Source organism: Crocodylus porosus, unplaced genomic scaffold (genome assembly GCF_001723895.1).
Source record: "Crocodylus porosus isolate Cpor-Errol unplaced genomic scaffold, CroPor_comp1, whole genome shotgun sequence".
Taxonomy (NCBI): domain Eukaryota; kingdom Metazoa; phylum Chordata; order Crocodylia; family Crocodylidae; genus Crocodylus; species Crocodylus porosus.
This window is the reverse complement of record NW_017728931.1, coordinates 36,577,604-36,600,486: the sequence shown is the minus strand read 5'-3', so window position 1 is coordinate 36,600,486 and position 22,883 is coordinate 36,577,604. Positions and strand designations below refer to the sequence as shown.

Below are 22,883 nucleotides of genomic sequence, written 5' to 3'. Positions count from 1 at the left end.
GAAGTTCAGGTCCCCCATGACTACCACATCCTTAGCCTTCACTACCTCTGTGAGCTGACCCAAGAATTCCTGGTCAAACTCTTCTCCCTGGTTGGGAGGTCTGTAGTAGACTCCCACCGTTAAGTCCCTTTCCCCTAGGGTATCCTAGGGCAGCATTTCTTAACTCATGTATTGTGACCCAAAAGTGGGTTGCAAGAATTTCTGAAAGGATTGTGGAGACCTTGGCTTTTCCCCTGCCAGCTGGCAGAGTTCAAGCCTGCAAGGAGCTGCTTTGGCCCCTCCTATGCCCCACACACCAGGGGGGTTGGGGGTCAGGAGTGAGGGGCATTGCATGCAGACTGACTACTGATATATACAGATGGGTCCTGGTACAAAAAAGGTTGAGAACCGGTGGCATGGGGAACACTTGGCTTCCCAGCAGTCCAGGCTAATTCCATGAACTGCCATTTAAACTTGTGTTAACAACTGCCTTGCCTCTACTTCTAGCCCCAGATACCACCAGCATAATCAGTCTCAGGTTCAACCACGCGGCTGCTTTTAGCCTCATTCCCCCTCAACGTGTTGGGTACAAACGACTAGCACGTAAAGCACAGCATCCAGCTTACGGATTTTTAGGTTTTTGCTGCCTTGCTAGCCAGAGCGCACTAAGCTGCACGTCACTGCCCGCGCTAAGCACCCCCCGCCCCCTTCTCACGCACGGCCCTCGCAGGGAGCGCCGGGGGCCTGTACACGTCACAACTGCCGTCACATGCCGTCGCTGCGACAACCCCCCCACCCATCTCCCGAACGCTCACTCTCCCCCCGCGTCTCCGAATGAGAGCGAGGCGGTGGGCGGAGCTCACGCATGCGCTGCCACCGCCGGGCCGGGTGACGTTAGACACCGGCGGGAGGGTGGGGCCTCCTGGGCAGTCCGTTTGAAGCGGGCAGCGGGCTGTGGCACAATGGCGGTTGAGGCGGGGACGGTCGTTGGCGCGCGGGAGGGAGGCGCGCGCTTCCCTTTCCCGTTCTCCCCGTACCGGATCCAGGAGGAGTTCATGGCCGCGCTGTACCGCGCCCTGGAGGCCGGCGGGGTCGGCATCTTCGAGAGCCCTACGGGGACGGTGCGTGCCGGGCCGGGGGTACTGCCGGCGTGCGGAGGTGTGACGTCGCGTGACGTCATGCTGCCCCCCTTCTCCCTCCGTAGGGCAAGTCCCTGAGCCTGATCTGCGGCGCCCTGGCCTGGCTGCGCGACTGCGAGGAGCGGAAGCGGCAGGATGAGGCGCGGCTGCTGCAGGAGCCTGAGCAGCGGGACCGGGAGTCGTCGCCGGGGGGCGCCCCTGACCCGGCCGCCGGGGAGCCGGCCTGGGTGGCCGAGTTCGTGCAGGGCAAAGCGGCGCGGGACCGGGCCGACAGAGCCAAGGTGGGGGTGGGGGCACTGCCTGGCCCTGAGAGAGCCTCTTGTAGCAGCAGGACTTGGGGATGGAGGGAACGCTGCTTGGTGGTGGGTTCTGGTGGGCACCTGTTGGCCCGAGACCAACGGGCTCCTGCTGCCTGCTGTCCTCAGATCCTGGAGGCTGTGTCCAGCCCTGCTTGTCTACGACTATCAGGACTGATAGTAGAGATATCTTTTATTAGACCACAAAGATTTTTGCAAAAAAAAATAGAAATCGTTATTTGCAAGTTTTTGGGCACAAACACCCTTCATCAGGCATTGGAGGAAAGGTTGTAAAAGTTCTCCTGGGTAGAAATGAAAGTTCATATTTCATAGGATTTCACAGAGGAGTTGATAGATGGAAAACTCCTCTGGGAGTTTGCAAAAATCTTGTTGGTTTAATAAAAGTCATCATTTCTACTGTGAGCCCTGATTGCTTTTTCCATTAGACCAATACAGCTAGTACCTGGATACCTTTCTATGATTATGACTGTCATAGAGCGGGGCTGCCCCAAGTGCCTTGAGATCCCTTGAAGGGTGCTGCAGTGTCACTGAATCAAGCTGGGATCAGGCTTTGGGCAGGGGAATGGCAGAGGAAGGGAAGGGCAGGCTCAGGCTGTCCTTCAGATGTGCCAGAAGGCAAGTGCTGTTTTTGAAACAGCCCTGCTCCATCCACTGCAGGAAACTCCATCATAGAGGTTGAGAGCCTCAAGTTGCAGCAAGGGAAGTGTACGTTGGATGTTAGGAGAAGCTTTCTCACCAGGAGGGTAGTGAAGCACTGGGCAGCTTACCCATGGAGGCATCTCCATCCTTGCAGGTTTTTAAGATCCGGCGAGACAAAGTCCTGGCTGGGATGATTTAGTTGGGGATGGTCCTGCTTTGAGCAGGGGGTGGGACTAGGTGTGCCCCTAAGGTCCCTCCCAACCCTCATTTTTTGCTACAATTCTGACTGACCCAGGATTGGCAAAGTGGTGGATCTGGCTGGCAGCTGGGTTCTATTTTCCAGCAGTCCTGGCTGGTCTCCTTGGAGAATCCTGGAGCTCAGGTTCATGGCAGTGTGGGGTGCAGAACTAGGGCTTTGCCCCTGTCCAGCACAGCCCTGCACTGTCATACCTCTGCAACAAGCACGGGTTCCACAGGCATGGGCCTGTGGGCAGTGGATTGCAGCTCTGCCCCAGCCCTGCCCCATGCTGTCACCGCAGCGAGGTCTTGGCCCCAGCTGTGGAGCAGCTCCCTGCTTGGCCCCTGGCCAGTCTCTGTGGAGACCCTGGGAGTGCAGGGGCGTGACAGTGCAGAGCCAGGCCAGGCCTGGGCAGAGACCTGGTTCTGTATCCCATGCTGTCATATCCCTGAGCTCCTAAGATCTCCGTGGAGACCAGCCAAGAGCCAGGGCTGCTGGGAAATGGAGTCCCCTGTTCTAACTGCCACTCTGGAGCAGGAGTGGCCAATGTGCCCTGTACCCAGGTCAGATTCCTATGTGGTGATGAGGGTACTCGGGTAGGCAGCAGGGCTAACAGCTGGTCCCTGCCTCGGATTGCTAGGATAGGCCCTGCCCCTGCTTGTTGTGCCCCCAAATTCCCAGCATCTCTAGCAGCACCACAACAGGGGGCTATTCAGTTTAACATACCTGCCATACAGCATAGCTGCAAAACACAATAATGAAGTGATTCTTGGCTTGCCCTGTAATGTTAGTGCAGTTAAGTGTGCAACGTCGCCACGTGATTCACAAGACAAACCTGAGATTTCAAACAGGAATCCCTAGTGTCAAAACCATTCTTCCCTGTGGTGGCTTTCCTGAGTTCTTTACAGCAGAATAATTGCTCTATTACTTTTCTGTAGTCAAAATAAACAAATGGAAGCTAAGAGCTGGCATTTTCTCAGGGGTGCCTTGAGTCTAACAATGATTGAGAATCACTGCCTTAATAGCTGCCTGCTTTGTGACCTTGGGATACCTGCATGTCTTTCTGTTTCGGACCCCAGTGTAATTGTTCAGGGCTGTAAGAGACTAGCATAAACTACACCAACAGATTTACATCACTCCTGCCCAAAACTTCTGATCTGCTCAGTTGTCTCAGTTGTAGAGTGATGATATTATTTTGAAGGAAATCCAGGACACTTTCTCCCCTGCCTCTCCCTTGATTCCCTCACCTCTGACAGGAGAAGTGGTACCCAGCCCAGTCTGCCCCTGCCTCCAACTGCTGCTCAGGGGGAGCCAGGCTGGGCAGCTTTGGCTGGGTGGTGCTAATCCAGGACTTTTGTTTCCATTTTCACTAACTGGCTGGGATGGCCTATGAAATCTGGGACTGTCCTGGCCAAACCAGGATATATGATCATCCTGCTTAGTTGGCAGTTTGTAAACATCTATATTTACCCTTGTTTCTGAAGATTGTATCAAGTGTCTTCATTGTTCTACTAATTGGAAACGCAGTTTAAAATTATGAACCTGCAAAGAGGTGCATGTTCTGCCTAACTTTATTTTGAAGATTGCCCTGCCAATTTGTTGGGAGAACATTTAAGAAGGATGTCCTACTCCGGTGGTTAAGCCATTAGGTCAGGGGTGTCAAACATACAAGCTCTGGGCCTAGGCTATTGGAAGTGCTACTGCTCCTAAGCTCCACGCTGCTGCACGCCCCTGATGTTGCCAACTGGACAGAACTCTGTTGCTGGGCAGTGGCGTGGAGCTGCAGGTGTGTAGCTACACAAATGAGGATCTATGCAGCCGCACATCTCCAGTTCTGTGCCACTGCCTGGCAGCATGGAGCTCTGGTTGGTCAGCAGTGCTGGGGCGTGTGGCTGCACCATGTTCTCACAGTGCAGAGCCAGGGGCATGTGTCCACAGATAACGAGGAATGTGCAGTAGCAGAGAGATGTGGCTGAACATGGCTCCATGCCACTGCACATCCCCAGCTCTGTGCTGCTGCCTGGCCAGAGTTCTGCACCACTGCATGCCCCTGGCTCATGAAATGTGTGCCGCTGGCTTTGCACTGCACCAATGCAGCTCTGTCCAGCTGCATGCCCCATAATACATGTTGCCACCCGCCCGGACCCACATGCTGCCACCCAGGCCCATAGATCCGGCTGAGAAGAAGCCCCCTCCTGTCTGGATCCAGCCCAGGGTAAAATTGACACCCCTGCAATTTGGTGGATGTCATTAGGTGAAGCTGTCAGCAATGAAACAAGGTTGACATGTAAACTGATTCCTGGTGCAATTGTAATACCATATTAAGGTGAATGGGATAATGCCCATGTCTTGTTTGGCAGGTTGCCTGACAGTGTAATCACAGAATTCTGATTATATTTGTGGCTTTTTGTAGCCAAAAACTGCATGTGCTTGTGCTCATAGAAGCTTAGGGTTTAGAAAAACATTTTGATAAACAGGGATACATCAGATCCTCAGAATTCACTGAATTTTGAAGATGTCCTGACCAACTGCTACGTGACTAGCTGGTGATTGTTAGTATTTGGATTGGAAGAATAGGGGACTGGGGGCAAACCGATACGATATTGTACTTTCTTAACATTTAGGCTTTCAAGTGCTCATTCTTTCTCTGCTCAGTAGAAATAGTTCTTGGAATTCCAAGTGCTGAAATGAAGCATTTGCTGCATTGTGAATGTAACTGTATCGTAAGTTTGGTGTGATTTGTTTTAGCAATATTTAGTTAAAGAAAAGTTCTGTAAAAGGGAAACTTGATATTATGCCCATACCATAACATCAAGTTACTGCAGGCCTGAGCCATGAGGCATATGCTAGCAATAGATACAGAGAGATAGGAATGGTGTGTTGGTGATTGTGAGCCAGGGTGCCTGGAGAGGAATTCTGGCTTGTAGGCCTAAATGAGTACATTTCTTTTCTCTGCTTTCTGTATGTTTTAGGAAGAGCAGATCAAGAGGAAAAAGCGAGAAGAGCGTCTTGAGAAAATTCGTCACAATGTGCAACTAAAATATGCATCTAAAAGAAAGGTGAGTTATCCCAAAAAGCAGACAGATGTCTGTACTGGTGGCTGTGTCCTGCTAACACTTATTTGTATGCATAATTTTACTTTGAATTGTTCTATTGACGTCATTGAGACTATTCTTGTTTAACTGTGTGGGAAATTGTGGCATTAGAGTCTTGAACTGAAAGGCGCAAATTACAGTTTGTTTTTTTGAAAATACACGTGTACACAGTTCCTCCCCTACTCCCCCAAAAAATCAAATATGACTTTTGGGTTTTGCGGGGAGGGTTAGAATATTTAAAAATGCCTAGGCTTGAATTTAAATTAATCTCTTGAATTGTGGTAGCAAAAGAAAACAATCATCTGTGGGTTTTTTGTGTTACTTTAAATTGTCAATTGCTCCAGTCAAGACCAAGACCTTATACAGGGGGATAAGGCAAAACGCAGTGTTTATTGATTACGTGAAGCAGATACATAAGCTTGGACACACCAGTATACAAACAGACATACACAAGCAGACAGACAGACAGACATAGACAAATATACAAAACTACTCCAGTAAGATATAATTACCAGCAGAAGTTACTCAGTGTTATCACTGGATGGCCAGTCCAGGCTCGTTGAGGGTGATGAGCCAGGGGGAACAGACTCGCTTGTGCTTCAGGAGGTTGCAGAGAGTAGATTCCCCATCATGGCTTGTCTGCATCTCACTTCTAAAGGGATTTCAAGTCTTTGTTCAGCATTGGGGTTTTTCCATGCTGTTTTTAATTAGAGGCTGTTTCTTACCCATCTTCTGGTTATCTCAGCTTGAGGTCATTACAGTAAAGTTGGTATCTTGGAGTTGGGATTTCAGTTTTGAAGCATTGTATAGTTGGTATCTCTGCCTTACAGCATTCTGTAGTTCAAATGGCAGGATATGCAAAATTCCTTCTTCTCACTATCTTTGCATCTGATCACAGATGAGTTCTTCAGCCACCCATTAATTAGCTTAATTAGTTTACTGTCTGATAAATCATACATTGGTGCCTTGTTGCTTACGCAATCAGTTAAATCTTCTGTTTTCATGCAAATAGTTATCATTCTTTCACCATTCACCCTCTCACACAGGGCAAATGAAGTAGTGCCTCTTGATGTCTAGTCTGAATCCTACTCTCTGCCAACTTGTGACCGTTATTTCTAGTCACTCCTGGTAGTGCTCGGGGGAACAGGGACTCCCCCAGTACCTGCTGGTCCCCCCTGACTAATTTGTAAACGGCCACTAGATCCCCCCTCAGCATTCTCTTGTGGAGGCTGAACAGGTTCAGGTCCTATAGCCTCTCCTAATAGGGCCTGTCCTGCTGCCCCCTGATCATGCGAGTGGCCCTCCTCTGGACCCTCTTCATGTTGTCCACATCCCTCCTGAAGTGTGGCGCCCAGAACTAGACACAGTACTCCAACTGCAGCCTGACCAGTGTCGCACAGAGGGGGAGGATCACCTCCTTGGACCTGCTTGACATGCATCTGTGGATGAATGACAAGGTGTGGTTGGCCTTCCTGACTGCATCCCCACACTGCCGGCCCATGTTCATCTTGGCATCAATGATGACTCCAAGATCCTCTTCTGCCTCTGCACTGATGAGAAGGGAGTTCCCCAGCCTGTAGGTATGGTGCCTGTTCTTCCTCCCCAGGTGCAGTACTTTGCACTTCTCAGTGTTGAATCCCATCCTGTTCTTATCCACCCACCCCTGTAACCTGTCCAGGTCCGATTGCAGCCTGTTCCTCTCTTCTAGCGTGTCCACTTCCCCCCACATCTTAGTGTCATCTGTGAATTTGAACAGGGTGCTTTTTACCCCCTCATTGAAGTTGCTGATGAAGATGTTGAACAGTGCAGGCCTGAGGACCGAGCCCTGCAGAACCCCACTGCCCACATCCCTCCAGGTCAAATAAGACCCATCCACCACCACTCTCTGGGTGCGGCCCTCCAGCCAATTTGCGACCCATCTGACCGTCTAGGCATCGACAATACAGTCACCTAATTTCTTAATGAGAGTGGGGTGCGAGAAATGTCGAAGGCCTTGCTAAAGTCCAGAAAGATTACGACGTCCACTGCTACCCCTGCGTCTAAGGATTTTGTGACCTGATCATAGAAGGCCACCAGGTTGGTCTGACAGGACTTGCCTCTAATGAACCTGTGTTGGTTGCCCCTAAACATAATCTCCCCTGCTGGCCCCTCATGGGCATGTGCCATGATAATTGTCTCAAAAAGTATACCCAGGATCGAGGTAAGACTAACTGGCCTATAGTTTCCTGGGTCCTCCTTCCTCCCTTTTTTGAAAATGGGAACCACATTGGCCCTTTTCCAGTCCTCTGGCACCACACCAGAGCACCACGAGTGCTCGTAAAGCTGTGCCCAGAGGGGGCGGGGGTTAAAGGTATTGAAAACTTAAGTTTGAGAACAAAAAGAACCAACTATAACTGATTCAAATACAGAGTAGACAAATAGGGTCATACTGTAGATCAGTGGTGCCTGACCTTTTTTCATTTCAGGCCAGATGGATGGCAGTCAGTCCATCTCCAGAACAAATCCAGCTAGTGAGTCTGATTTGGGGCTGCAAGGGGGACTGGGGAAGAGAAAGGTGGTGTGGGGCAGGGGGAAGGGAGCATGTCACCCCCCTGTACAATTTGCTAAGTAATGAATAGTAGAAAAATGAATGAAGAACCTGAAACCTCTCCATTCTGCTGGGGATGTGGCTGGTAGCTGTTCCTCTGTCTTCTGGAGGACACTGCTGTCCTCTGGTCCATGTGGTATGGAGTGGTGGTGGTGGTGTTGGCACAGTCTGTCTTTTTGAGTGACTGATAGTCCCTTGTGCTAATTTCAGAAGTGTGAAGATGACGAGACAGAACGCCTTCTCCAGCTCAGTAAGGAGATCTTGTCCAAAGAGGCAGGGTCAGATGTTCTAGAGCAGCTTGATCACAATGAGGAGGAGCTGATCCTGGCCGAGTATGAGAGTGATGAGGAGAAGAAAGTAGGAGCTGGGTAAGGGCTGGGTGTAGGGAATTACTCGCTAGGAACTTGATTCTTATATGTAGTGTGGATAATGTGGAGCTTTTCAGGTTTTTTTCTTTGGTGGATGTGTGGGTTTCTTTTTAGAAACTGGCATACCCTTCCTGTTAAATATGAAGTGATGTGCATGTCATAGTGGATCAGTGGACTGGATCTGGCCTGCAGAGCCCCATCATTCAGTCCTGGTGCTGCCCCTGGGTGTCAGAGTTGATTTACAACACAACATATGGTTTGGGACCTGCACTGTGTGCAGCGTGGGTCCTGGAATGGTTGGAGTGCATGCTACATGTGGCGTGCATCCCAGACTGGCCCCTTTTGAGTACTGCGTGCAGCGCAATCTTGGAGTGGGCACTGTGTGCACTGGATCCAGCATATGGGGGGAGGGAAAGGGTGGGCCAGGATCTGGACCAGCCCTGTGTTCAGGGGCCAGATAAGTTTGACACTCCCCATGTCTAGGAAATTGATAAACATACAGTTTTACAAAACTCCCAGTGCTTGAAGAGCATGCAATACTTCAGTTTCATCGTAAAGTCTCAAAGCCCTGGTAAAATGCATCAGATTCTGTTCCAAACTTAATGCCCTCAGTCAGTAGTGAGTTCTTTATTTTGTTAAACTGTTTTTGCAGAATCCCATTTGGCAGGGGTTTTTTTTTTTTGGCTTTCCTGACTTCTTTGTGTCCTCTGTGCATATGTATTGGGAGTTTTCTTTTTAATTGATGTACCAAGAAATACTGTAGAACTGACTAGCTGAGATGTGAAGCTCTGGCAGATGCCGCAGTTTCACCTTTATCTCTTTCCTAAAAAGTGAAAGTTTGCCCCCTACTGTCCATTGTATTTACTTGCTACTCTTAGAAACTTGATTTTTAATATAGCCTCCGGGTCAGGAGTTTGGGGGTTTCATGTGAGAATGCAGCTACCTCACTTAGAATCTTAGAAAGTTAGTTGGAAGAGACATCAGGAGGTCATCTAGTTCAAACCCCTGCTCATGGAGCGTCCCTATCCAAATCATTCCATCCAAGTGTTTGTCTGCCCTATTCCCAAAACTGCACAACCCTGTTGCACGACTACAAGGGGGATAGCTTGAAGACACCAAGAGCACCCAACCTGCAACAGGTGAAGCAGGGAGACAGGGGCACTCTCAAAATTCCACCACTTGAGAGATCTAAGGAAGAGGATTGTGCCTCATCTCTCTTCCCCCTCACCCTCCACCATCACCCTCTGTGCTGCAGAGGAAGGCCAGACCCTCCACATTCTATACCAATTTGACCATGGGGGAAAATTCTTTGCATACCTCAAATTCAGGTCTGACCCTGAACAGTGGGGGCAATTCCCTTTAATCAGGAACCTCTGGATTGTAGTTCTAGCAGGAGTACCCCAATCAATTTGAATTAGTTTGTAGCTTGATGTTGATTTCTCATGAAAGATCACAGCCAGTGAGACCAACTATCTGGAGACTTGCTGAAAGGTAACTCTCTTGGTTTTTTTTCTCTCTGATAGGTTGGATGAAGATGATGATGATTTGGAGGAGGAGCATGTGACCAAGGTAAGATCTGAGGGATACTTAGCAGTGCTGCTTAAAAGAGAGCATGGAAAAGCAGCATTTGAGATTTTCTTATACCTATGGGGTGAGAAGTCACAAGGGAATTAGGTTCTAAGCTAGTTTTTTTCTCAGTCTGTCAACTGCAACTTTATAGACTGCTAACAGCAAAGAATTCTGCAGCTACCATTTCCCTTGGTAAGCTGTTTATACAGCTTACTCTGTAAAATTTGCTCAGATCTTTTGCCTTGGGTTACTTGCAAACATATGCTATATGTATTCCAAGATGAGGTCTCCATCCCCATTCAACAAGGGAATGGAAGGAAAAAAACAGCCTCATCTTGACTTTGAGTACTGATCTGGGGCAAGGGGGAGTTGCAGCTATGCCTTTGACTCTGACTGGGGACTACAGCCAGAATCAGAGCTGCAGCTGCCACCTGCCTCACAATGGGGCTCGGTCCGGAGCTGGAGCTGTTGCCACTGCTTCTGTCTAGCCAAGGCCGGGTAGACTCCTGTGACAGGGGAGGGAGAATTCAGGAGTTGTGGCTGGAATTTTCTAAATTCTGTCTTAGCAGGTTTTTTCCCCTCTTTTCTTTATTCATATTGATAGTGATAACACAACAATCTGCTAGTCTTGACTGGCTCAGCCTTTGAAAGCAGATTTCAAGCACAAGGTGGTAAATGCTTTGTTAAGATATCCCGTTGTCATTATTGGCAATCTGTGCATCTGGTATGTGAGGCTCTGATGTTGTCCTTGTCATGTTCTTCTGTTTAGCCCTTGCCAAAGGTGCTACAAAAAGACTCCTCTGAAAATTGGCTGAGCTGCTTGTTACAATTCCGTGTGCTTATGACGATGGCTTGATTTTTGTTCTTGTTTTAGTGCTTTGTTCTTCTTATAGGTGTCCCTGTTGTTGCAGGCCTTTACAGTACATTTCAAATAAAACTCTGGGAAGGAAGAAGGCAATGGGCAGAACTGTTTTACAATTCCACAATTGTTAAATCCTGTTAATGCCTCCAAGTATGCCCCACCTTGTGTTAGTGAGGCTTGAGTGATGATGGGCTGCTTGTCCTTCCTTTAGAAGGATGGCTGGAGGGAAGGAGATTGGCTTCATTTGTGTTTCTACGGCTGTTCTTTTTTTACACCACAGATCTACTACTGCAGTCGCACACACTCACAGCTGTCTCAGTTTGTACATGAAGTTCAGAAAAGTCCTTTTGGCAAGGAGACGCGATTGGTGTCACTGGGATCTAGGCAGGTATGCAGCACTCTAAGGTGCTTGGTAGGAAACTGAAATGCTCTTTCACAAAGAGAGCATCAGCACTGGAATCCTGAGATATGTGTTATGTATGAGTAAGTGTCCAGGAAAACAAGATATGTGAGACTGGCTCTTTCTGGGGAAGACAAACTAGTCCAGTCAAAAGTGGCATTGGCCACCATTTGCCCAGCTTCCCCACAATAAAGCAGATAGTAGCTATTCTAATCTTTTTTTAATTGATAGCATAAGTTAGGGTACCTTTGTGTCCCACAGCAATCATCAGGACACTTGCATTAAGGCTTTTGTGCCTATGAAACCTATGATCTAGGGACTGAACATTTTAATTAAAAATTAGAGCAGCCATGATCCATGTTGCAGAACTGCATGGGCTTCATTTCCCATAGTTTGTGCTTTGGCCCCCTTGACTTAGTTTAAGAGTCTTGCTTTCCTCTTCTAAGTTGGAGCTATCACATGTGCCCAGACATGTTAGGAAAGCTGCTTATTGTTTTACTTCTGGTATTAGCTATTACACCTCCTCTATTAGGGGGCCCCCAGACCTCTAGATGTAAGCATGGAGCATCTCAGGGCACCTTTTACTGCTTGTTTGTAAGTTATTTTGCAGGGAATTGGATCATTTTTAATAATGTCCCCTAGTAAAACATGCTGTGGACACCTGGGGTCAGCACACATATTGCAGGGTTAGCCTTGTGCAGTAGACTGATGGCTATACAGAAAACAGTAAATTAAAAGTGAGAGGGGGTCTCCTAGTTTTCACTTTGTCTCTGTCCCAGAGCCTGTGTGTGAATGAAGAGGTACGACGTCTGGGGGCTGTCCAGCTCATCAATGACCGATGCATGGAGCTGCAAAAAAACAAACATGGTATGAGCACTTCCTGACCTGGGACACTAGGGAAACATCAGCTGCCAAAAGTGCAGTGCCCTCTGTCTGGCTGTTGAGGAAGCAGCACATGTAGGATACAGGAAACTTTCTGCAATTGCTGCCTTGTACTCTATGAGCAGGGCTATGTGGACTGTGTCTTATGAATGCTTGTTTCAGGGTGGGAGATGGTCATCTCCAACTGGACCTCATAGGTTTTGAAAGGACAGGGGAGAAAAGACTTGTAAAATAGTTAAGAGGAGGGACTAGAAGTCAGACCTGGCTTTCTAGACCTGTTCACAGCTCAGCCACTGATGACAGCTTTTCTTTAAGGATACCCTCCACCACTTACCATGGCTCCATACTGAAGACTCAACAGGATTTTCCTCAGCTCCTAAAGGTTTTCTTTGGACCTTAAATCATGTAGCAGAAGGATAGATTAAGAGCCAAGGCACCCCTGTGTGCAGTCAGGAGACGCTTCCAAATTTACTGGCTCCACATGGAATGTGTCAGTTAGCTTCTTCTTGACCCCTGCTAGAAGACTACCTTTATTTAGGAACTGAGGCTTTTGGTCTGTGGGTTTTGATTATCTTCCCCACACCACCTATCCTTAGGGTTTATTGCTTTACAGTTTGGGAGAATAACTTCAAAAGTACGCAAGTGAGGTACAAGCCTCTGCCCCACTTAGAAGTTAGTAATACTTGGTGGCTTTTGCAAATGTTGCCTGCAGTGATGCTTTTACATTTTGTTTGGTTTGGTTTTGTTTTAATTGGCTGGTCGTGTTCTCTGGAAACTGCCTGCCTGGAACTGACTGCAGCAAACTAAGGATGCCATGGTGATAAGCTGAATGGCATATAAAAGAAAAGTGCAGTAGTTAAATTCATGGATGGAGGCTGGGCTTTCATAGCATCCTGCCACTGCACTTCAAAAGAACTAGAAATGCTTTAAAAGCTTGCAGAGCGAAGCTAGTGAAAGGATAGTGCCAGAGGAAATGAATGAGAGGGCAGCAACTTTTCTTTCCCTACAGCTCAAGGGCACTGGTCCTTTCAAAACATTATTGCTCCCTGAATTCTCTAAATCTGAGCCGTAGAGGGGACAGTCACAATGGAAGGTGCTGGTCTTTGTAACTTGCTGCTAGTACTGAGGAGTCCAAGCATGTGCGTTTTGGCAGGCGACTGTGAAGTTTTGCTGTGACGATAACAGAAGCTGTATAATGCTGGTGGGGTGAGGTGAAAAATGGAAAGAGGAAAAATGACTAGATTTAGCCACCAGGAAAAGGTAAGAGCAGAGTCTATTGCAAGTCTGAGTCTTAATTTTCTCTTCAGTGCCCAAATGCTAAATTACTAGTCCCTCTGTAAATGCACCAGGTTGGTAGTGGGTGGTTAGCTGGATGGATGAAAATCTATAAAGGTGGAAAGTAATTGTTCTTAATTCTCATGTATGGATTGCTGTCACTTGTGATTGTTTTCTGACTCCTGTCCTCAGAGAAGAAGAATGAGGGAGAAGAGACAGCAGGGAAGAGAAGGCGTGTGAGTCGGGCTGTGTGTCCATTTTACTCCTATGAGCAAATGCAATTTCTTCGGGATGAAGTTCTAGTTGATGTAAAAGATATTGAACAGCTGGTGACCATGGGGAAAAAGACCAAAGCCTGCCCATATTATGGAAGTCGGTATGCCATTCCTGCTGCCCAGGTGAGAGATAAGGATTGCTGTTGAGAAATAGCTCTAATACTCTTGAAAATAAATTGCCTACCTGTGCTCTCTAGTGCTCCATTCTTTAGGTTTCCTAGTAACTAAACCAAGAGCTGGAAAATGGAATGCTTTTTCTGCCTCAGCAAAACTAGGGCTGATTGAAAAACTATAATTCCATTACATGAAGTCTAATATTTCCCCACATGTTTTTGTCTTGATTCAGGGTGAAAAATGAATAATAGTATATTGAGGCTTCTTGGACCAAAAATTTAGATTTGGAAATGGCTGCGTATCTCTTGCTCCGCATTCAGGAATGTTAAAATGCTTCATATCAATTGCAGATCAAAACATTCCCTTTCCAGTGTATTGACTGAAATATTTTGAGTTGTTCAAAGATTCACCATTAATCTTTCATGTCCACCTGAGTTGCCACAGTGCCTATAAGAGATGTAGTTCAAATACCTCATGCTGCTTTTCTCTGTTATGGGGCAGAGTCCCTGTTGGGACTGTGTCTTTCATGATGCTCCATGTTAGTGGGACTCCCAAGATGTGAGGTCAGGAGAAGAAAACTTAGTGAATCATGGGAGATGTCTGAGGAATCCAGACCAAGTAGAAACGGGGTCATGAGATGCTGCTGTGGTTCAGAGAAGTTAATGTCAGAGTAACAAAATGAAATGCTTTATTTCAAAAGTGCAAACTAGGAGCAAAGATTGGCTACAGAACAAATGTTTATGGGGGTGGCTACAAAGCAAATGAAGGTTGGTAGAATATATGACCTATTTAGTGGAAGAGCAAGACCCTTCAATAAGGATAAGGGTTGTTATTACCTGTGGAGTACCATGGAGATTAGCAGAGGTAGCAGGTAGATTGCAATAAGCCATAAAGCTGTTTGTTGTCTGTGTTTAGTCCATGTTTTTAGTATCCAGTAAGATTATGAATTCTTGTGTCCGGGCCCATCTTCTGAAGGTGTTTGGTAGATTTCCCATGAAAAAAAGGATTGTGAGGTCAGATGGGAGTGATGATTCTTTGAAAAGTGTCCTGCCAAGAGTATTTGTGTGTCTTTATCCTTTATATTCCTGTGATTGCACCAGAATGAACATAGACTTCATCTGGTTTCACCCATGTGTAACTTCCCTGAGGTTATTTGGTGCATTGAATGAGATATACCATGTTCTGTGATAGATATATATAGGATCTATGGATTCTGATGATTTTGTGGTGGGGAGTGTTTATTATAGCAGCAATGGAGATGTGTTGACAGATTTTGCATTTATTGTTAAGGCAGGGTCGTGCTTCATTTTGGTGTTGTTCCAGGGGGGTTGCTTTTGATGAGCTGGGACCAGATTTGGGGGTTGTTTGAAGGTCAGGAGCCCCAGGAGGGTTGAGAATATTTCTCTCAAGATGTGATTTTTTTTAAAAGTATGGGCTGTAATTGTTTGATACTCCTTCTTAGGTTCCAGTGTGGGATAGTGTGTGACAATTAGGGGTATGTGTGGTCACTGGGGGTTTTCCTTTTGTATTGAAGTAGGTTACTGCAGAGTATTTGAGTGGCCTATTCAAAGATACAGTCTGTTTCTCTGTTGAGTCTCTTAACTGGGTAGGGGCAGTTTTCAGTTTAGTGAGATGGGTGTCATGAGTTTTAATCTTGGCAGATGCAGTGATATCTGGGGTCTGACTATAAATTACAGCTTTCTTGGCATGTCTGGGATGGTTGCTGTTTTTGTGGACCTAAGTGTGTTGGTCTGTGGGTCTTGTACATAGTGGTTTGTAGGATACCATCCTGGATGCGTGTCATAGTGTCTAGAAACATGATATTAGCATAGGAGTGTTCCAGAGAGGATTTGAAGTGGTGCTGTAAATCCTCTGGGGCTGAATGCAGATTTTATAGCTAAAGCCTGGGACAAATAGTGGGAAGACAAAGGTGGTGCTACCAGCTCAGCCTTTTACTTGCTGTGTGATCTTGAACCGATTCTATAGGATCTCTCTACTTTTGTCTTTCCCATTTCTAATAAAAGAATAGTGTTACCCACTCTTGCAAAACTTTTTGAGATTTATGGTTGGAAAGAGCTTATAGGTGTTCACAGGAATGAAGTAGAAGAGTTAAGTTGGCTTGGGTTTTGCCTGCAGTTGGTGGTGTTACCCTATCAGATGCTCTTGCATGAGTCAACACGAAATGCCTCTGGGATCAAACTGAAGGATCAGGTGGTGATTATTGACGAAGCCCACAATCTGATAGACACTATAACCTGCATCTACAGCGCTGAAGTCAGTGGCTCTCAGGTGAGTTGGTACCTGGAAGTTGGTGTTCTGTTACCTGCTGTTGAGTTGTGTAGACTGCCATTTGCAGTGGCACAAATAACTTAATTCCAGGTCTTTACTTTTCTTGTAGCTGTGCTGTGCCTATTCCCAGCTGCTGCAGTACATGGAACGATACAGGTGAGGATCTCTGAGGAGGCCAGTGCCATGAGAACAAGCAGAGGAGATATCAGTGATGTTTCTCTTATTTGTGGGGCAGGGCCTTGTCTTGCTTTCCTTATGTGGGAGGCTGTTTGCACTGACTTTCTCATAGATGAGAGTGCTACTTCACTATCTGTTCTTAGTAGCCTTGTAAGTTTCACTCCCCAGGCTGGTATATGCACAGTGATGGTGACTTCTTGGGGTTAATGGCACTTCCTGATCCTCTTAAATTCATTCCCAGTATGTCCCTACTCACTAGTTTTGTAGCTGCATGAAGTTCCAAAAACTCTAGTTTTCATTTTCTTGCTTCCCTCCTGAGCTTTGACCCTTTATATTCCAGCTGCCTTCATGACTGAAACAGTGAATTCTTATGAGTTCTAAAATAGCAGTTTTATGCAGTTTAACAGCAGTAGCCAAACTTTGCATCAGACTAGTCATGGATGATGCAGTTGTTTATTTCATATATCACTAATTATTCTGTATTTGCCTAGCACTTGACGCGGTTGAGCTTTTAGGCATCACTGCAATATAGACAGAACACTCATAACTAGTGTGAGAGGAGACGATCAGTGCTAAAGCTGTTAAACTCTTGGGGGGTTGAAGTGAAAGCCCTGGAGTATGTCAGTGATTGACATCTGTGAATAGTGTGGTTAGGAGTAACAGACAAGAACATCAAGGAGAAATTAGTCTTGGTTCCAGTTTCTCCATAATGAATGAGTGGAGTTTGTATCAGCCTGGCTGCTTGTTTTTGGAATTTAGGAAACTGTGTGGACTGTAGTCGCTGTGGATGTCTCTGAGGCCTGACACCCATTAACTATTTCATAGGAAACGTCTGAAAGCAAAGAACTTGATGTATATTAAACAGATCCTGTATTTGCTGGAGAGGTTTGTGTCTGTGCTGGGAGGTAAGAAAGCTTCCGTTCCTGTTAATGTCACTAGACTCTGAGCCAACTGATTCTTCTTAAATATAATTGCCCATCCTCTCTCCCTTTGGCCTTTGCAATGGTGGCTTCTTATATCTTAACTCGGTAATCTGGTAATTTTTATCAACCTATTTCATAAGTTCTGGATTAATGTTAAATCTATGTAAAACCTGGTTATGTTGGCAGCAGTTTGTGCTGGATGTCAAAAGGAGAGTGGTCATGGTCCCTATAATTCCAGTTTCTTAGCTTTGACTTTAAATGGTAGGGGGAATTAATGGTGAATGGATGACAGGCGGTTACTACAGCCAGAGAGCCTATATAGAATAGCATTCCTGGACTAGTCATCAGTGAGGCCCTTTTGCCTTGACAAACACTTGAGGATAAGTGTATTCCTTCTGAATGTTGCCTTTTCTTCATTTGGGGCATGCTCATTTTGTTGTATATGTAGACCATCTGATTGCTTTTTTATTTCTCTGTTTGTGCACTTGGTCTCAAATGTGCCTTGAAGGTAACCTCTGCCTTTTGTAGAGAGCCCATCATTGTCATCATTGAGAAGATGCAATTCTCCACTTTCTATTCCCTTTTTCTTTCTTCTCCTCATCTTGTGCTCTACTCCCCGCCCTCCTTTTACCCCTGTATTCCTCTTGTATTTTTCCTTCCCCTTGGTTAAATGTGTCCATCAGGAAATACAATGTGTGCAGTTTCTTGATTTAGGCTACAAAGCTGTGTAGCTTCAGTTGGGAATTAAATACTAGAAATAGGAAATAAAGTCAATGGCGGCAGCTAACCTAGTTTTGTCTGTCAGCAGCCTATGGGAAGAACTGGTGCCCCTTTACCTGACTGCCTATACACATTGCAGCTCCCTATTGTTTTGTCTAGGCAGGTCACCAAATGCCTGTGTAAGAAAGGACTTTGCAGTCAGTGTCCCTTAGCATTCATCATGCAAAAGCTGTGTTGGTATTTGTATGTACTTGCTTACCTGCCTCCTCCCTGTGCAGCAGTAATGCAGACAGTGTTTTACAGGGATGCAAGAGAACACTTGTCCTTTTAATGTAGAATTATTCTATGGGGAAAGGACAATAAATTCTTGAGCAGTCTCAGTGCTGGCACTGCGTTCCCTTTGAGCCCATTTAGGTATGTTTCTTCAATTCAGACAAACCCATTGCTATTCACTTTGCCTTGAATAGCTTTTATGTTTTGCAGGAAACGTGAATCAAAATCCAAACACTCAGAGCATTTCCCAGGCAGGTAAGAAGTGTATATGAATGCTTTGTCTGCCTTGAGCAGACTAGGGAGATGCTTGAGAAGACTAGGGAGATGGTTTGTGCCTTGAGCAGACTAGGGAGATGGTTTGTGGGGTGAAACTCCGTGAGTCCTACAAGTAATGATTTTCTTTTTCTTTCAGGGACAGAGCTAGAATCTATCAACGATTTTCTGTTTCAAAGTCAAATTGACAATATCAACCTCTTTAAGGTAGTGTTTTGATTATCTTCTATGAGGGCAGACAGGCAAACAAATTACTCAATTGCACAGGAAGCTGGAAATAAAACCCTTATCTCCTGACTTGGCCTATAATGTCAGCCTGTTTTCTTGGGGACACCTTTCCAGTTTGCTATTCTGTCTTAGGAGATGTTCTTTTATGTGGTATTTATAGATGGCAGAATGCTAAAGCTCGATTGGGGGAGCAGATCTCTAGTCAAAACAGCAATACACGAGAGGAACTGTCTGTGGGGAAGCAAGATTGCATGTATGTGATTCCTTGGAGTGTTGAAGAATGGGCTAATGAGTGATATTTTAAATATAAGGAATTCCCTATTCTGAAACGCAAAGCAGTTTAGTTGCGAACATGGACAGGTACAGCTCACATAGGTCATTGTCACCACACTGGATACCCTCTCCCAGAAGTACTGTTGGAAGAGTGGTCAAAATAGTAATGGGATGACGTTATGGTAGTTCAGCAGGGACATTGAGCCTAGGGCAGCCAGATGGAAAAGGAGGTGCCAAGTTGTCATTGCTTCTCTGTATTCCTCCAGGTTCAGCGTTACTGTGAGAAAAGCCTCATCAGCCGGAAGGTATTGTCCTCACTGCTCCTTAGCTGGCAGCTTGGCGTGTGGTGGTGGGGCACTAATGTGGAAGAAGCACAGCAGTGGGGCACATGGTTATAAGTCTTTTGCTTTACCCTCCAAGTGTGAATCCCCTGCAGGTATTCCTATGTGCAGGTTGTGTGGTCTTCATAGTGCAATGAAGCTAGCACAGTGCCAGTATTGCACTGCCTCTTGCTCTGACAACCATGTCACCCTCAGTGGCTGGTCAGTGTGGGAAGGGAAAGCACTACCAGCGTGTAGTTTTGATTCCAGGGTGGGAAGGAGTGTGGGAGAAGAACCGGGAAGCACCAACCCCTGCCATGTTGTCTGACTTGTGATAGTTAGAATCTGAATGTGAAATGCTGCTTGTGTGTGTGTGGTGTGTCCTGGGTCTTTCTCCTTAGAGCCTCTTACCTTTTCCATTTTGCTTTGTCAGCTTTTTGGGTTTGTGGAGAGATATGGAGCCCCTACTGCTGTAAAGACCAACAAGGAGAACCAAAAGACAACTGGGTTGCAAAACTTCCTTCTGACCCTGCAGCAGGGACCTGAGAAAGAAGGTGAATTCAGATACTGTGCTCCTCAGGGGGAGGCAAGGAAATGTGGCTGCAGAACCAGCCCCTAGCTGAGACAAGGGAGAAATTGAGACATGTCTCTGGGAAGGGAAGACTTGTGGCAGAAGCTATTTTAGGGTATCTCTGCTCTATTTGAGTCTGAGCTCTTGTCTCCTTCCAGTACCTGAGCTAGCTCAGTTATCTTTACACAGCACTACAGTCTGCAGGGAAAACATGCCCCTAGTAAAGCAGTGAAGTAAGATAGGGGTATGAAGTGAGACTGGTAAAACATGAGCTTTTTTCTTTACTGGTTGTTTTTGCTGCAGAATGGGTTTGGCCTTTCATAGGTAAATGATATCTGAACTAACATGTATGCTATAGCTCTGACTCTTCTGGGAATGGAGATAAAGCTTTGATTGGCTAGCACCTCTCTCTGCTTCTGTTGACCAGTAGGTGCTCCGCCACATCCTCCTGCAGATCCTGAGATTGATCAGCTCAAGATGGCCTCTCCTCTGATGCATATTGAGGGATTTCTCTCTGCTCTCACCAATGCAAACCAAGATGGGAGAGTCATCCTCAACAGACAAGGTACTGGAATGAAGGGTAATGCTTGATGGAGAAGAGTTAAGGGCAACATCAGGGTAAAACCACCAGATCTCACCTAGGTTCTGTATTGATCGTGACTTAGAAATCCAAGTATAATTAGATGGTAGATTTCAGGACAGGGGCTGTCTGTTACTCTTCAGAGGGTGTCCTCAACCTGTTTTGGACCTGGCAACAAGATAACAGTTGGGTGAAGCACGCAGCAAGAGTGGGATATCTTTAGGAGAAGCTTTGGCAGATTGACCTACTTGGTGCTGCCGTTGGGAATTGAAAGGATTTAGAAGGATTAAATGGGTTAGCAGCATTCTGTTCCCGCTCTGGATATGGGATTTTCTCTTACCAGAGGAGCTGGGCTAATGGATGTACCACTATGTAGTGATTAGTTTGAGGACAGTTTGCAGTTTCCACCTTGCTTTTGGACCCAAGTGGCCATGAGGCTAAAAAATGGTGGGGGGTGTCTTTATTTCTCGGTCTGATTGCGTTGTGAGGCCTGAGGGTGTCTCTTTTTTTAGGACTCTAGACCAGTAAGGGCCAATCTTTTTGTCAGGTGTGCCACAAATTTTAGCGATGCACCCTTCCCTAGTGTCACTGATTCCTTTTCTCTGTGGGGCCTACCACTCTTCTCTACTCCCTGCCCTGTGCTCCCTGTCCAGTTTTCTGCTCTGCTTTCTGCTCTTTGCCCTGTGCTCTATAACTGATTAGCTGCTCTGCTTTCTGCTTCCTGCCTTGTCTGCTGTTGTGCTGTCTGTCCCCTTCTCAATCTGCTGTGTGCCACATGCAGGCTGCTTGTGCCACTTGTGTCATGTGTGTGCTGCGGGTTGGCCACCCCTGAGTCAGTGGGGTTGGGAGAAAGGAGGCAATCTCCAACCTATTGCTGTCAATTTTTTAAGCTGTATGTGGTGTTCTAAGACTTAATAATAGGTCATTGTTTTACTGGGCTGGGGATTTGTTAGGGTGTGGAGAGGGCAAATCTCTTACTTATCCACAAGTGTGTCTGCATCCAAATCAGGCATTTCCGGTTAGTTGCAGCCAATTCTTATCTATGCATCTGTCTCCTTACTCAGGCACTGTAAGTCAGAGCAGCCTCAAATTCCTCTTGCTGAACCCTGCTGTACATTTTGCCAAAGTGGTGAAGGAATGCCGAGCTGTGATCATTGCAGGGGGCACCATGCAACCGGTAAGGGAGAAGTCTACTATCTGAAGCTCTAAATGGTCTTTCTGGCACCTTCTAACACATGGCAGCAGTGGGAAGAGATAGATGGCTGATACGATTGGAAGATTTTAACATATGCTTCTTAGTGCTGGGAGCCAGTAGGGCCATTCATTGTGAACCCATTTCATTTAATTTCCCCATTTAATGTCATTACCGCTGCAGTGGGCAGAAGAGCTTTTTCACCCCTTGCAAGCCCTGATGTGTTAACGCCTTGGTGTGGGTTTTCAATTTGAGACAAGTTGCCCTGATGCAAAGGCGGGATATCCTTAGCCAACTCTCCCAGCCCTCCGGGCATCCGTTTGCTCTTTGAGAACACAGTCTGATTTTGTTCTTCTGCTTAATCCCAGCATGGATAGGAATCCTCTTGGTTTGACTTGTGTGATCTTGCCAGAAGCATCTTTCAGTAATGCTTTGGTGGCAATGGGCAGAATGAAAATAGGATGCTTTTGCTTCATCTGTGTTAGGCTTTTGTCTGTAGCCCCTCTCCCCCATCGTTTTTAGATGCTGATTCTAGAAAGAGATACAATCTCATATGTCCCCAGTTGCTTACAGATGGGGGAGCACAGATTGAGGGTTTGCTTGGTCACTGTTCATGCCCCACATCTCATTTTAGCTAGTTTACTTATGAGTTCAGTAGTTTTCCTATGGTCAGTGCAAATCGGGTGCAAGCATTTACCTAGCTGGGGCTTTTGGTAGTCAAATATTTATTGAAGGGTAGGAGATGGAGCTGAAAACTCAAGGGCTGGAGTGTCAGTCTCACCTTGTGCCCAAGGCTGGATTCAGACTGCAGGGCTCCTTGTGGGACAGATTCACCTGCAGCATGCAGTGGCAACAGCTCCAGCTTTGGGTGTCTGCCCAGCAGCAGAGCTGCCACCACTGTTGCATGCCATTTTGGTGGCTGTGGCTGTGGCTGTGGCTCTGGCATGGGCCCTGGAGAAACCAACTGTGGCAGTGGGGCTGGTAGCCAAACAGGAAGGAAGGACTGCAGCAGTAGCGATAGGTGAAGTAACTGGAGGGTGACTGGAGCTGTATTAGCCCTTGGTCTCTCTCCTGCCACCAGTTGCCATGTTCCTTGGGCCCAGAGGCCCCAGATTCTGTAGCAGGCCACTCCCCCTGGCAACATCTCTTGACTTCTGGTTGTCACTCAGTAGCCTGGCAGGCCAGATGGAGCAGCTCTGTGGGCTGGATGTTTGACACTCCTGCTCTAAAGCAGGGGTGACCACCCTGTGGCATGTGTGTCACAAGTAGCACAACCTCTATGTGGGGCATGCCACAGATCAGGGTGTGGACAGAGGCAGCACAGC

General features: G+C 46.7%; 2 protein-coding genes across 8 annotated transcripts in view; one reads left to right on the top strand and one right to left on the bottom strand.

Moving 5' to 3' along the window:
* Positions 1-841, bottom strand: part of LOC109316480 (acrosin-binding protein-like) — a 9,273-nt gene extending 8,432 nt beyond the window's left edge. The window contains exon 1 of one of the 2 annotated variants that reach the window (XM_019544607.1): positions 776-841. In XM_019544607.1, coding sequence (XP_019400152.1) covers positions 776-779 — 4 coding nt within the window. In that variant the 5' untranslated portion in view covers positions 780-841. The remainder of the gene's footprint in view (positions 1-775) is intronic. The other variant, XM_019544609.1, reaches the window with a different exon arrangement.
* Positions 842-908: 67 nt separating this feature from the next.
* DDX11 (DEAD/H-box helicase 11) overlaps positions 909-22,883 on the top strand; it is a 32,568-nt gene continuing 10,593 nt past the window's right edge. The window contains exons 1-17 of one of the 6 annotated variants that reach the window (XM_019544600.1): positions 909-1,100; positions 1,184-1,399; positions 5,285-5,371; positions 8,205-8,362; positions 9,886-9,931; positions 11,074-11,181; positions 11,973-12,060; positions 13,543-13,748; positions 15,876-16,028; positions 16,138-16,184; positions 17,031-17,110; positions 18,332-18,376; positions 18,534-18,601; positions 19,162-19,200; positions 19,649-19,769; positions 20,241-20,351; positions 21,431-21,543. In XM_019544600.1, the coding sequence (XP_019400145.1) occupies positions 942-1,100; positions 1,184-1,399; positions 5,285-5,371; positions 8,205-8,362; positions 9,886-9,931; positions 11,074-11,181; positions 11,973-12,060; positions 13,543-13,748; positions 15,876-16,028; positions 16,138-16,184; positions 17,031-17,110; positions 18,332-18,376; positions 18,534-18,601; positions 19,162-19,200; positions 19,649-19,769; positions 20,241-20,351; positions 21,431-21,543 (1,845 nt within the window). In that variant the 5' untranslated portion in view covers positions 909-941. Of the gene's footprint in view, positions 1,101-1,183; positions 1,400-5,284; positions 5,372-8,204; positions 8,363-9,885; positions 9,932-11,073; positions 11,182-11,972; positions 12,061-13,542; positions 13,749-15,875; positions 16,029-16,137; positions 16,185-17,030; positions 17,111-18,331; positions 18,377-18,533; positions 18,602-19,161; positions 19,201-19,648; positions 19,770-20,213; positions 20,352-21,430; positions 21,544-22,883 lie in introns of all 6 variants that reach the window. The other 5 variants (XM_019544599.1, XM_019544597.1, XM_019544603.1 and 2 more) reach the window with 5 other exon arrangements.